The sequence below is a fragment of the Phacochoerus africanus genome, chromosome 8 (genome assembly GCF_016906955.1).
Source record: "Phacochoerus africanus isolate WHEZ1 chromosome 8, ROS_Pafr_v1, whole genome shotgun sequence".
NCBI classification, from domain to species: Eukaryota; Metazoa; Chordata; class Mammalia; order Artiodactyla; family Suidae; genus Phacochoerus; species Phacochoerus africanus.
The window spans coordinates 34,423,563-34,437,909 of NC_062551.1; the positions used below are offsets into that span (position 1 = coordinate 34,423,563).

General features: G+C 42.6%; 1 protein-coding gene across 2 annotated transcripts in view; it reads right to left on the reverse strand.

Moving 5' to 3' along the window:
- Window positions 1–10,222: 10,222 nt before the first annotated feature.
- The window catches only part of TENT4B (terminal nucleotidyltransferase 4B), a 65,264-nt gene continuing 61,139 nt past the window's right edge, over window positions 10,223–14,347 (reverse strand). For both annotated transcript variants that reach the window (XM_047789742.1, XM_047789741.1), the window contains exons 11-12: window positions 14,151–14,315; window positions 10,223–12,946 (exon numbers count right to left, since the gene is read on the reverse strand). In XM_047789742.1, coding sequence (XP_047645698.1) covers window positions 12,770–12,946; window positions 14,151–14,315 — 342 coding nt within the window. In that variant the 3' untranslated portion in view covers window positions 10,223–12,769. The remainder of the gene's footprint in view (window positions 12,947–14,150; window positions 14,316–14,347) is intronic.

The window sequence follows — 14,347 nt, forward strand, 5'->3', positions numbered from 1 at the left end:
CCTCCATATGCTGCGGGAGTGGCCCAAGAAATAGCAAAAAAAAGACAAAACAAAAAAAACAAAAACAAACAAACAAAAAAAAGCCAAGAGAGGGAGTTTCTGTTGTGGCTCAGGGGTAGCAAACCCCACTAGTATCCATGAAGACGAAGGTTCAACCCCTGGCCTTGCTCAGTGGGTTAAGGATTTGGTGTTGCCATGAGCAGTGGTGTAGGTCGCAGACACGGCTTGGATCTTGTGTGGCTGTGGCTGTGGTGTAGGCTGGCAGCTGCAGCTCTGATTCAACTCCTAGCCTGGGAATCTCCATATACCACGGATGCGGCCATAAAAAGCAAAAAAAAAAAAAAAAAAGGCAACAGATAAAGTTGAATAAAAAGTCAGAGATGGAAAATAGAGAAGAAGAGAGTTAAGAAAGGGAGAGATCAGTCCAGGAGACCCAATATTTGAATAATTGTGGAGTTCCTGAACAAACAGAAAGGAGGAAGAAAAAAAAGAATACAAGATTTCCCAGTACTAAAGGCCATGCAGTACCAGACTGGAAGGGCCTGTATCATTGAATGCTCAGTACAACAGACAGAAACAGAACCACCTCATTTCACTCGCAGAGAAATTTCAGACCACTGGGGACAAAAGAGACTTTTTGAGATAGAAGAGGGGGCAAAAATGTTACTACCAAGCCTTCTCACAGCATTAGGGGAAGGGATGAAGGAATGTTTTCAAATTCTGAAGGAAAACTGTTTTCCAACCCAGAATTCTATATCCAGCCAAACTATCAGTTGAGCATAAATAAAGAACAAAGACTGTTTAGTTGGAAATTGACAGAACACTGTAACCCAACTATAATGAAAAAAATAAAAATCATCATTAAAAAAAGAACAAAGACATTTTCAGATGTTTACTGCCTGGGCACACTTTCCCAGGAAGCTACTGGGGGCTGGGCGCTAATGAAAGGAGAGTCAAAAAGGGAAATAGAGGACCCGGAGAACAGGAGTTGCAGCCTGGGATAGGCAAAGGTCACGTCCAGGTGGAGGTGGGACAGACAGTCCAGGGTGATGTGTGCAAGGCCACGGCTGGCCAGAAGCTCCAGAAGAGATGCCTCTGATGCACCTGAGATTTGGAGAGGCTTAGAAAATTGGCAGACTTTAGGGTGAATTAACATGGAAAACTAAAAACAAGCCTAGGGGGGAGAAAACTTGTGCAGAAAAAGGAAAGGAGGCGTTCCCGTCGTGGCTCAGCATCATGGGAAGTGATGAAGAAATGTTAACGAACCAAATTAGGATCCATGACGATGTGGGTTTGATCCCTGGCCTCGCTCAATGGGTTAAGGAGCTGGCTTGGCTGTGGCTGTGGTGTAGGCCAGCGACTGCAGCTCTGATTCAACCCCTAAGCTGGGAACCTTCATATGCTGTGAGTGAGGCCTTAAAAGGCAAAAAAAAAAAAGAGGAAGAAAGAAAAGAAAGGGGAAAAAAAGGAAAGGAGTCCTATTATCACAGAGTGCAATGAATAAGAGCAGCACTACACAGTGGCAATAATATAACCGCTGTATATTGTGCGAAGCAAAATTCAATCTGACTGTTGGGATGCACAGATCTAGGGGTGGTGGGAAGTCAACACGTAATTTCAAGAACAAGAAAATAGAGAAGTGGCATTAGAAGAGTATTATTTAGAGACACGGAGGTAAACACTCCACCCCCCCCCCAAAAAAAAAACCTCCCACTAACCGTCATAAGTAGAGAGGAAGAAAGCAGAGGGAAGGAATGGGAGAAAAACTTTTTGTTGGTTTTCATTTTGTTTTGTTTTGGTTTTGTTTCGATTTTGTTTTGTTTTAGGGCCGAAGGTGCAGCATATGGAGGTTCCCGGGCTGGGGGTCGAATCAGAGCTGCAGCTGCTGGCCTACACCACAGCCACAACAATGTCAGATCTGAGCTCCATCTGTGACCTACACCACAGCTCACGGCAATGCCAGATGCTTAACCCACTGAGCAAGGCCAGGGATTGAACCTGCATCCTCATGGATGCTAGTTGGGTTCAGTTCCACTGAGTCACAATGGGAACTCCCTAGAACTACTGGTTTAAACGACAACCACACTGCTGCTCTGCCCCTGTTCACCTGCCTTTCCCTTTCTTGGCAGGGCCCAGCTCCCCAGGGTCCCCTCACACAGGCCTGGCCACCTGACACATCCCTCTCTCCACAGGCTGTTCTGTCACCTTTTCCCCTTCACTCAGCTTCTCCTGTGGAGATAATTTGCCTATTTATGTGAAAGCACCGCTTTCTTGAATTGGATTTTAAAAAACAAAGATACATAACATAATCACCTTTCGACTATTTTGAGTGCTTGCAAAAAACCACATTCCAGAAGATACCTGCTGAGGGATTCGAGGGCCAAAGTGGTTTGCAACCCAAATTGAGCAGTAGCTCCTCTGCACAGGGATATGGGGATACAAAGCCACTTGATACTTTTTTCTTTTTTTTCCGTCTTTTTGCCTTTTCCTAGGCCGCTCCCGTGGCATGTGGAGGTTCCCAGGCTAGGGGTCGAATCGGAGCTGCAGCCACAACATGGGATCCACGCTGCGTCTGCAACCTACACCACAGCTCAGGCAACGCCGGATCCTTAACCCACTGAGCAAGGCCGGGGATCGAACCCGCAACCTCATGGTTCCCAGTCGGATTCGTTAACCACTGTGCCACGACAGGAACTCCAGCCACTTGATACTTTTAACCCTCTCCTTTCATTTCAATATTGGCGTTAAACATCGACGTGTCTAGCTCTCATGGGTTTCTCAAAAACGTTTTCATTCTGTGTTTTCAAATCCGGGTTGCTTACTGCCTTATAAACGCACATGTAACACAAATGCATGCCATTTCCCAAAGTGATTATTTCACATTTTCTTTTGGATTGTTGACAAGGAAAGTTATGGTCGATCTAAGATAAAAGTAGCTAGTTTTATTGGAGCCAGACTGAGACTTAGAACCCAGGAGACAGTCGGGGAGCTCTGAGAACAGTTCTGAAGAGCTAAGGGGGAGACACAAGTATATATTTAAGTTTGGCCACGGAGCGAGCGAGGTGGAATCAAGCCCACATCTGGGTAGGCGGTTGCTGCTCGCCGCGAGGAACAGACACCGCAGTTCATGGTTTTCTAAGTCTGGGGAAGAGACCAGAACCTGTGTTCATCATATTTTCTCCTAAAAATACCCATCTGAGGGCTAGTCCCTCAGCTTTTCCTGAGCACCCAGGGCCTCATCCTGATGGTCCCCTCGAACCCCTGTCGGCGGGTATTGAAGGTCACCAGCATCAGTGGCTGATGACTGGATGGTGGGTAGCATCCCTTATTTACAACCCCTTGCCTTTAGGTCTTAACTTTGACCGCGGCAAGGGGGGCCGTTTGGGACCAGTTTGTTCCACGGCACCAAGAATGCTCATTCCCAGGTCAGGCGAGGAGTTCACTGATGGGCGCTCTGCTCCCAGCAGCCAGAAGCGTCTGGACAGCCTGTTGCTACTAGTGTTACGATCCAGGAAATGGTTCTCGCTCGCTGCTTTTTCGCACATCTGGAGTTACCCTCTTACACTCATCGAGCCATTGTTTCCAGGGGTCGGATCATCATGACCTTTATCTGGGGCTCCGTCACATACGTGGCAGCGCGAGAAACAATAATCTTGTAAAATAGGCAGGATATAAGTACTACAACTAGTAACATGAATCAGCTCGTAAGTATTTAAGAACTTCTATTAGCCTAGTGATCACCCCAGGTCATCTGACCAGTCCGTTCTGTACCCATCGTTGTCTTTAAGGGAAATGGTATATTGGCATTGCACACAAAGTTCACCAAAGAAAGATGTCAGCTCCTCATGACAAGAGTCGAGAAAAAAACCATTATTCTCTAAGGAGTTACATAGCTGACAGCAGCAGGACAAAAAATTGATCTTTACGGTGGAGCAGGTGTTTCTGCCATTGGGGAGGTCTTGTTGGCACATAAGGCAGAGATGCAACACATACTCAGTGGGAGGCAGGAGGACAAACAGGCAGAGATGTTTGTCTAAATTGTTCTTCTCTTGCCTTAAAATGTAAATTTTTATTTCATCACTGTTTTGAAATGGTTTTCTTAGACAAGCAAGAAGCGTAAAGCTTTTTTTTTTTTTTTTTTGGTCTTTTTAGGGCTGCACCCGCGGCATATGGAGGTTCCCAGGCTAGGGGTCCAATCAGAGCCACAACTGCTGGCCTACACCACAGCCACAGCAATGCCCAATCCTTAACACACTGAGCGAGGCCAGGGATTGAACCTGCATCCTCATGGATACCAGTCGGGCTCTTAACTCCCCTGAGTCACAATGGGAATTCCAACTAATATTTTTTCCTCAGTTTTGCCAAGGTTATTTTTTTCAAGTGGAAATACAGAAAAAGCAGGGCATAGTTTCAGATGACCATGTTGCATTTAGAACATTAGATCCTAGCACAAATATCCAAAAGTCACTCATGAAAATTCTCCTAAAAGAAGATAAAACCGAGGGAAACTTTTTTCTCATAAAAGTGCGGAAGGAGAGTGCCATCAGATAGTAATACTTTAGAAAACTATTCGAGTTGAGCTCAAAAGTGCTGAACATTTCATAAGCACTTACGAGCGTCTAAGAGCCTTCGGGTATCGGACCTATGAATTTACCAAAGCTCCTTGAAAGCAGAAGTCGGCATCCTAAGAAGGAAATGAGGCAGATCTGCAGGTGCACTGACGTGGAAAGATCCCTCCATACGGGAAGGGATCTGCAGAACACTCCAGAATGATTCCACTGAGGTAAAAGGGGGAAAGACCCCTCTGAAATTATATTTGTGCAGATGTTTCTGTATGAAAATGCATTTTCTAAAATCTAGAAGTAGACATCCCCAAATATTAAGGGCGCTAGCTTTAGGGAGCTCAATGGGACTAAGGGGGTGAAGGGTCACAAGCTCCTTTTATGCGGATATTTACATGTTGTATGTACAGTGGAGCATACATTCACATAGTAGGTGAGAAATTAAGTAAATTCACTGTTTGGGGAGCTGGCCAAAGCTGTCCTGTGTATTGTTTATTTTCTCATTTACCATTTGAGACGTTTCCGACGTGCTAGTTGACAGGGTTATGCTTTTTTTGCTTTTTTAAGGGAACATTTCCAGTACACACATAAGAGGTAAACGGAAGAAATCAGGCTGGAGTGGGCAGTCTGGTTTTACCAGCTAGTTGTCTACAGACGGCTGAGCTGCTCTTCACCGAAACCAAGCTTGTAATTATCCTGAAGCAAACTACCCAGGGATTTTCCCCACCATCATTCAGTTGGGTTCCAGGCAAGCACCACTGGTCCACGCCATGAAACTGCCAGGTCTACCCCCTAGGTGAGCAGAATCCTGAAAACATGCGTGAGCTGCACTTATTAACCCTATTTCTCTGTTCTTTGGAAAATCAAACACTTTCATGACTCTACTGTTAGAGTCTGTGTCATCTGTCCCACTGAGCAATTTCTCGGTACAGAGAGCACAACCCCTTATATTAAAGCAAAGGATAAAACGGGGCTGATACTTGGGAATAGCCAAATTCTAGGGAGTCAGTTTCCAGGCTTGCAATGGCTGTGGGGAGGCCAAAAGGCTATCTTTGGCCAGGATATGGGCAGGAGGCGGGCAGGGGAAGCATCTTAAAGCTTCTCCCACTCCACTGCCGGCATTAAAAAGGATGAACTCCACCCCAAAGAAAGGGGAGTGCCTGTTGTGGCTCAGTGGGTTACAAACCCAACTAGTATCCATGAGGATGTGGGTTCAAACCACAGCCTTGCTCAGTGGTTTGGAGACACGATGTTGCCATGAGCTGTGGTGTAAGTCACAGAAGAGGCTTGGTTCCCGCATTGCTGTGGCTGTGGCGTAGGCCTACAGCTGCAGCTCAGATTCAACCCCTGGCCTGGGAACTTCCATATGCCGCAGGTGCGGCCCTTAAAAAAAAAAAAAAAAGATGAAAACCTCCCTAAATGGTATCCATATAGGTACAAGAAAACCTCTTAGTCTAAATAAGGGCTGTCCTTAGAATTACAAGATTAAAACAAAACTTTTAGGAGTTCCCATCATGGCTCAGCGGAAATGAACCTGACCAGCATCCGTGAGGTCGGAGGTTCGATCCCTGGCCTCGCTCAGTGGGTCAAGGATCCGGGGTTGCTGTGTGCTGTGGTGTAGGTCGCAGACGCAGCTCGGATCCAGTTTCTGTGGCTGTGGTGTAGGATGGCAGCTTCAGCTCCGATTCTACCCCTTGCCTGGGAACCTCCATGTGCTGTGGGTGAGGCCCTAAAAAAAACAAAAAAAAATTTAAATAAAAAAAATTTTAAGTAGCCATTCAAGTTTTACATAAAGGCTCATACCGGAGGTTTTGAAGATAAATCAAACCACGAAGCCTTTATTAAATTGCAGGTTATGAATAATAAACCCAATGTGAGTACTGTGGGCAGATGCACGTAGAAATGCAATTTATAAACTTTCCAAGGCAAACAATTGACATCTTTGAAGAAATCGTCGTTAGCTTTAAAAAAAAAAAAAGAAAAAGCTTCCAGGTGCAATTCATTCACAGCATTGGTAACTGGTGCCCAGTGACAGGACCTCAGGAAATGTGGAGATTTCATAAATTGTTTGTATCAAATCTCTTTTCTCTGGTAAATTCCTTAGTGCCTCTGCAGCGGTTAACTAGACAAGATTGGAAAGCTTTCAAGATGATTCAAACCTCCAGCACCTCGCAGGAGTCCGAATTTCTTAACACAGAAGGCAATGCTAATCAAAGAAGGAAATAAACAAACAAGTTGTTAAAAACAAACACTGGTTCATCAAAGTGCTAAACGTATGTATCTACATATATGCCACTAAAAATGTTTATCTTGGTCCTTCACATGCGTATCCAGAAACTAGACTGGCTGCCACCGAGCTTTTCGCCCTTAACTTTCGGAGGTAAACCCGTGTTTTTCAATAGTGAATGTAAAGTGAAGACTCCGAAACTTGTAACAAGTCTTTGAATTGTTTTAGGAGTACAAGATTTTCAAAAAGACTTTTTTGGTCTAATTGGAGCTACAGCTGCCAGCCTATGCCGCAGCCACAGCAATGCAGGATCCTTAACCCACTGGACAAGGCCAGGGCTCGAACCCGCGCAACCTCATGGTTCCCAGTCGGATTCGTTTCCGCTGCGCCGTGACAGGAACTCCCAAAGACATTTTAAAAAGTGCCTCTGGACTTTGCAACATGTAAAAATCAGAAAAGAGGGAATCTTAAATTTCCGAGATTTAGGGACAAAGAGACATACTATACGTTGCAACCAAATATAAAAGGTAATGGTAAAATGATGCAGGGAACAGCTCTGAGTTGCACAGAACCCAAGCGGAAAGGTGAAGATAAAATTGAAACTCAAAAAATGTGGCTGATAACCAAAAATCTCATTCTCTTTAAAAGGTACAGCTGACCCGTCCATAAGAGACAAGGATGAAATTTCCCCACGTCACTGGCTTTAGGGAATGCTTCTCCTAGGCTTCTCTCTTCCCCGCTCCTCCCACCCAACCAGCGGGGTAATGACTATCTTGCTTCACTTCATAACCTCTCACTACCACAGCATCTTTAAGAGAAAACAACACTCCAAACACATTCATCCAGACTGTTGGCTTAGTGGAGAGCTTCCCTTTAATCAGGACACGAAGAGGCTGTTGCAATGAAAAGCAGCCACGACTGCGTGGAACCAAAAAGGACTTAAAAGGCAAAAGTAAGATGATGGGCAAATGTCAATAAACACATTCGCTGAGGTACACAAAAGAAGAAGAACAAGAAAACACCTGTCTTCCCTCTTAGCATCTGTTCTTATGGCTAATGTCTCTCTCAGCAAATCCAGGAGACACCTCGAGCTTCCAGTCATCAAAGGGGGTGCCTATCTTCATCGTCTTGTTCAGCCGCTCTCTGAAGTGTTACCTCCTTCTGCCTAGGAGACCACGGGCTCGGCGAAACTTAGTAAGGCACATACTCAAGTAGAAGACGTGAATGTCAAATACTTTGGGCTGGGGGTGGGGGGAACAAACTAAACAGCCCAACCTGACATGAGTAAAATGACATTAGTTTACTAGCTAAAAACTGTCCTTGAGTAAATATTTAACTCTGGATATCGAATAAATCAGCAGACTTTATAAGCAATTCCTCTGGTTAATAATTCTGTCCAAATTCAATGTACACAGATAGTTAGTTCATTGTCTTTGACTTAAAAAGTTGCTTAAGGTGTAAAGTCAAGACAGCTCACAAGAAGATGGTCAAGGAAAAGGCTTCTGGGTTATGTTTTCCAGTCATGCAAATAAATAAAATTTGGTTGGTGTCTTAGTTATGGTCCGTATCAAGCAGCATATTAAAATTTGTTCTTTAACATTTATTCTGCCCAAAACTGTTCTGACAAAATTGCAGGTAGTTAAAGAGTCTTGGGCTTTAGAAACTGAGGCAAAAGGTCAGGACCCCACTCCCAGGAACCGCTTCTACTAACTCTGCTCCCACGTCAAGGCCACACCATTCTCTACATGTGTCTCACTGGACGAGCTCTGTCACTGATGACGACCAGCGTAAAAAGTACAAAGTCTACCTTTTCTACTCAAGTTTAATAAATTCGTTTATAGAATACTTTGCTCACAAAATATGAGAATGTTGCCTTCCACTAATTCAAACAGTTCAAATGAGAGTTAAGAACTGATGGATAAGCATATATTATTAGTTTTGCTTTTTAGGGTCGTGCCCGCAGCTTATGGAAGTTCCCAGGCTAGGGGTCGAGTGGGATCTACAGCTGCTGGCCTACACCACAGCCACAGCAATGCCGGATCCGAGCCACATCTGGGACATACACCACAGCTCATGGCAATGCCAGATCCTCAGCCCACTGAGCGAGGCCAGGGACTGAACCCGCCTCCTCATGGATACCGGTTGGGTTCATTTCCACTGAGCCACCCCGGGAACACCTAAGCATAAACTCTTCTGATTGTTAAATTTTAACATTTTCATATTTAATCACAGCAAGCCTGGAGATATTTTTATACTTTACCGTTTAACATTTGACAGAGTAACTGAGAAGCAACCAATGTCCTAGCAACACTTCTAGTTAGTAACTGAAACACGAAGAAATCAACAGCTTGTAGCAAGTAAAGGAGCTGATGGGTTTCAAACTTTAGATTAACATCAAAATTGAGAAGAAATGTCAGCAACAATAAAAATAGCAGCAAAACTTATCAACAGTACCTGATAATGGTGACCTCAAGGATTCCCATAGAGCAACCTAGAAAACTACATTCTCGTCATGGGGGATGTCTTTGCAGTGAGTACACGTCACAGCAATAGGGCCCTGTAGCTCAGAGCTGTCAGACTCCTACGACCCGTCTACACATCAGAACCCCAGACACCAGTCCACCGGGTAAGGCAAACACGTCCGCTTACCATCGCACGGGGTGGGGGGGGGGGAGGAATGAAATGGACACACACGGAGATAGAAGACTTCAGAGGAAAAAGACTATGAAAAATGCTCTCCCTACTGCAACGTATTTTGCTCCGTGAAGACTTTATCCAGGAATATTCGGAGCCAAAGCAAATAACCTAAATATGAATAAGAGACTCAAAATGTAAATAAAGGTGAAACACTCAGAACAGGACCAAAAATATGCTGCGGTCAACTGTGGAAGATGGCGGGGGGGGGGGGGGGGGGGGGGGGTGGGGGGGGCAACTCCATGTAAAACCAGTAGATCCCACAGATCAAAGCTGGACGTGAAAGCCACACGCAAGACCACCAAACAAATCAAAGACAATAAAAACTGGGCACCTTCATGGACACCTTAAAACTGGAGGAAAAAAATGCATTTATCTTTATCATCAAACGTAAGCACTCAGCGTGCGTGCTGACACCTCTTTGACCCGTCAGCACCTCTAAAAACCAGTATTTAAATGTTTATTATGAGTTCTGAAGAACGCTTCCACACCAACCAGGCACACAGACATGACCGCCAGAGAAATGTCACCATAGATGCAGAACCTGTAAGATTCCATTCTGCAAGTACTGGCAAAGGAAGGTTATGAGTCATGGATATGGATGGACTCTAATATATAAATGGCACGTTTCTGACACAGTCACAAAATCCTTATAGAAAATATTAAAACTCAAAAAAAAGAAAAAAAGACAGGAGTCAAATACAGAGATGAAATGTACAAAACAAATGAGCAGGCAAACTAAAAGTTCTTGAAAGTATTTTACTTCAGATTGAAAAATGAACAGCTTCCACACTGTTCATTGCAAGATACATAGTATTCACGAATACAATGCTGGTCATTTGAGGAAATGTACACACCTCAATTTCTCCTTCATGCTTTTTCTTTTAGAAAGATACTGTTTACCAAAAAGAAACTTCAGCAGTACAGGAAAAACTATTTTCCCAATAAATTTACGAAAACCTAAGATTCCCAATGGAATCAAGATTATCTTCCCGCTACCACCACCTTAATATAATCACATGCTTATTGGAACACTAATATCTGCACCCTAAGAGTACATTTACTTTCAACAATGAGGGTGATTCTTTGCAAAAACAAAACAAAAACTTCAGTGTGGTTATGTAACATGGATCTCTCTGCAAGTATTAAGTGTCTGAGATAGGCAGCTAATACTGGATTTAATATTATTTTATAAATAATTGTTCCCTTAGTAGTAAACATAAGTCTACACATTCACAAGAGTCCTAGAAAATAAATACTGTGATTATGCACAATATGTTATGACAAACTAGTTTCAAAAAACAAAAGCTCAACATCTTGATAAAAAATTCTGATCAGAATAAAATGTGACTCTAAAATTTAAAACATTGTCAAAATAACATCACATTTAAAATCTTCCACAGTTTACACAAGTATTATGAATTTCCAGTTTTGGAACACATTTTTCCGTTGTGAATTAAAATACGAACATATTGAAAACTGTTACTTTCAATGATGACATCAGTTTTGGTCTTACTTTAGCATTATTTTCTCTATAAAAAGTTGCACTAAGTGTCCATTTATGGGCTGATTGGTCTTCAGTATTTCATAAATGTATATAAAAGAAATTCCTAAAAGAAGTATAGTACTTTAAATGTGTGTGTGTGTGTGTATGTATATATATATATACACATATATATATGTATATATATATAAAAGAATCTCATCTCAGAAATGGCTGGAATTAACAGAGCCACACACACTGATGCTAAACATAAGAGCATTCACTTAGAAAGCATTTTCAAACGTCGCTTACATTCTATTAAATACTCCCAACTGAGTTTCAAACTCGACATGTGATGAGTAACAGAATTATACATCTCCTTTGCACTCAAAGCTGACCACAATCAAAATTTACAGTATGATTGAAACAAGCCAATGTTTAAAAAAGTTTTAATTAACGATAACAATTCCATGAAATGAGAGGATAAAGAATGGGATGACAAGAAGTATTTGGTCTTAATAAGGCAATACAAAATAGATCCATTATCAAAGACCATTTAATTTTTAAAGATCAACAATACCAAAAGCATAAAGTGGAGTATAAGAAAATAGTTTTTTATAAGTATGATTTAATTAAAGCTGTTTACAGTTATTCTCTCCCACAGTAGTTAAGCATGACTTTAAAAAAGAATACGAGATGAGAAAAACAAGCACACGCAGCACACAGGGTTAGAGAAGCCAGCATGCAAAGGCTGTGGAACTCGAGGTTTCACTGCAACGGGAATGGGACCAGACGAGGGCGGCCTTTTTTTTTTCCTACGAGGAAGAGTTTGGGGGGGGAAAAAAAAAAAGACTGCAAAGGAAACAAACACAAAGTCATGTAATTGCCCATTGCCCAAGACGACAGCACTATAGAAAACAGTTGCAAGTTAATTCTTAGAGATGACTAGAGATTTTTCAGTGTTTACACAAAAGTACATAGTACATATTTTTTTTTTTCTTTTTTTTTACAAAATAAAATAAATGTCATTTGCCACCATAACCTTTTCTTTAGAGAGGAAAATTTTTGCAGCAGGTCACAAGGGTTCTATTAAGTCATTTCAATGCTGAGGAAACAAATTGAGTAATAGAACTAATCACTTCCCTATAGATGGATGTTAAGATGACAATTCAGATTATTTTTCAAACTAATCCTGAGAAAAATCTGTTTACAATTTAAACAGTAATGTTATGTAAAAAGTATTAACAAATCCACTATTACAAATATCAATTTCCTATATGGTCATCTATATATACACACAATAAAATGGTAAATATATGCAAAAATATTAAAAAAAAAAAAAAGAAAGAAAGAAAGAAACATGCACAGATCACTTTCCCCTTTGGAATCGGGACTTCCTATAAGATACCTGTGTTTTCCTTCCCCACCCCATCCTCTGAAAATGTTTCTTGTTTCTATACCTACCCACACTGAATACTATTCCCTATAACTCTGCATAAAGCCAATGAGAAATAGATTTATTTTACATTCAAGCTTTAAATCTTAAAATGACCCTGTTGTAGCATATGACTTAACAAATGAGCAGCCTTTTTTTTTTTTTTTTTTTTCCCCTTTTTTGCTTGCTTTTTGTTTTTGCAGTTGTCCGTCTTCATGATCCATTCCGTGGCGAGCTGGGAAAAAACGCAGTTGCTAAATCAACGTCTGAACAGTGTAAGGCTCCCGAACGTCTCCCAGGAGTCCCTATCCAACTGTCCTGAGCATGAGACCATTGCACACAGAAGACAGTCCATCGTGCAACGCCGACTATCTACAAAGGTCTGAGAGGGGGGCGTCCCTCTTGTGTTTCCTCTTTTTGCCATGGTAATACTGATTATTTGATTTGCCTTGATGTTGTTTGTTTGTCATCAAGGAACCATGGCTTGTTTGGGTTGTACCTTGGAAGCCTTTGCTGGAAGAACGAAAGAGCCTTGCTGATCCATGCTGCAGAGAAGGAAAGCGGTCAGAAAGACGTTAGTACCGTGGATTCAACAGAGCCCTCGCTACGACCTGACTCGGGCAGCCTTCCTAACTAGGAATACGCTGACTTATCTAGCAAGAGGCAAATGATGCCACAGGGCTTAATTTCCTTAGGCTTTAAAACTTTTACATTATTTTTTTTATGGAAATATTGAAAAACACAGACCACATCTTCTGTTAAGAAGCAGTCTTGCCATCTTAACAGAGTACATGGATTGAAGGCTTTTCTTAAGGAATCTATCAAGCATCACAGCACATGATAACCAGCAGTACTGGAAGAAGCTTTTGGACAAGCAGGTGTGCTGCCAGCCCGGGGTCATCACGGCTGGGCACTCCTTTCCTGCTACCACCTGCTACTTAAACTGCATTTTCAGAGTAAGTCTGTGTTTGGTGTACATAACCAAGGCTGCACAGGTAGGGTGGCTTCTGCCAGTCAAGTCAGACACGGGGTGACTGACGTTAACAGTCAGTCTCTACAGCAAGCGCCTTCCCCAGGGTGCCCAAAGCACTGGGAAGGGTGGGATGGCCTCAGACCAGAGTCCCGTACGAAGTGGCTTCTTCCTCTCATTCTGATTCGTTGCTCAGGATTCATAAAATTTTAGGCAACTGAGGAACTTCCAATAGAGTATCTCTGTGGCCTTTTGAAGTCAAAGCTAAAGCTAGTCAGCTGACCATGGCTGACTGCTATCTGATCATTTCAACCCAGGCAACTAACTCGGTATTGAATACTAAAATATAAAAAAAAGGTTGTTTTGTTATAAATTAATTAAAAAGGCTGTTATTCCCAGAGGTGCACAGCACTGCAATGAGATTGTGCAAAAGCTTCATGTGTGTTTACTTCAAGTACAACTAAACCTTTTTATAGCCTGAAGAAATGTTTTTTGTAATGAAGTGGGTTGGCTGGGACATCTTATAAGGACGAGTCACTAGATGCGCACAAAGCTGTGTGTTACACTGGTGTCTCACAAAGACTCTCAGGACATCCTGTTACCTGTCATGTTTTAGAATCTCCTAGAACAAAATACGTTTGTCCTTCATCCTAGAGCTTTCTTCAAACCTGTGATGTGTGTGTGTATATGTGTACGTGTGTATATACGTGTGTGTGTGTGTACAAAACTCTAAAATTCTATACTGAATCCTAACAACTAAAAACACAAGTTCCACACACCTGGGATTTGTTGGTGCTGTTGGAGGTGTTAGTGGCCTGGGCGCTCTGCATTTTTCCCACTGCCTGAGAGGATTCCAAGGACACATCCTGCGACCCTACTCGATTCCCAGGGGTCGGACGGCAGAGCAGCTGTTTGGGGGTTTTGCATGGCGTCGCGTCGGAATCCTAACACAAGTCACACGAGTCATAACGTGACA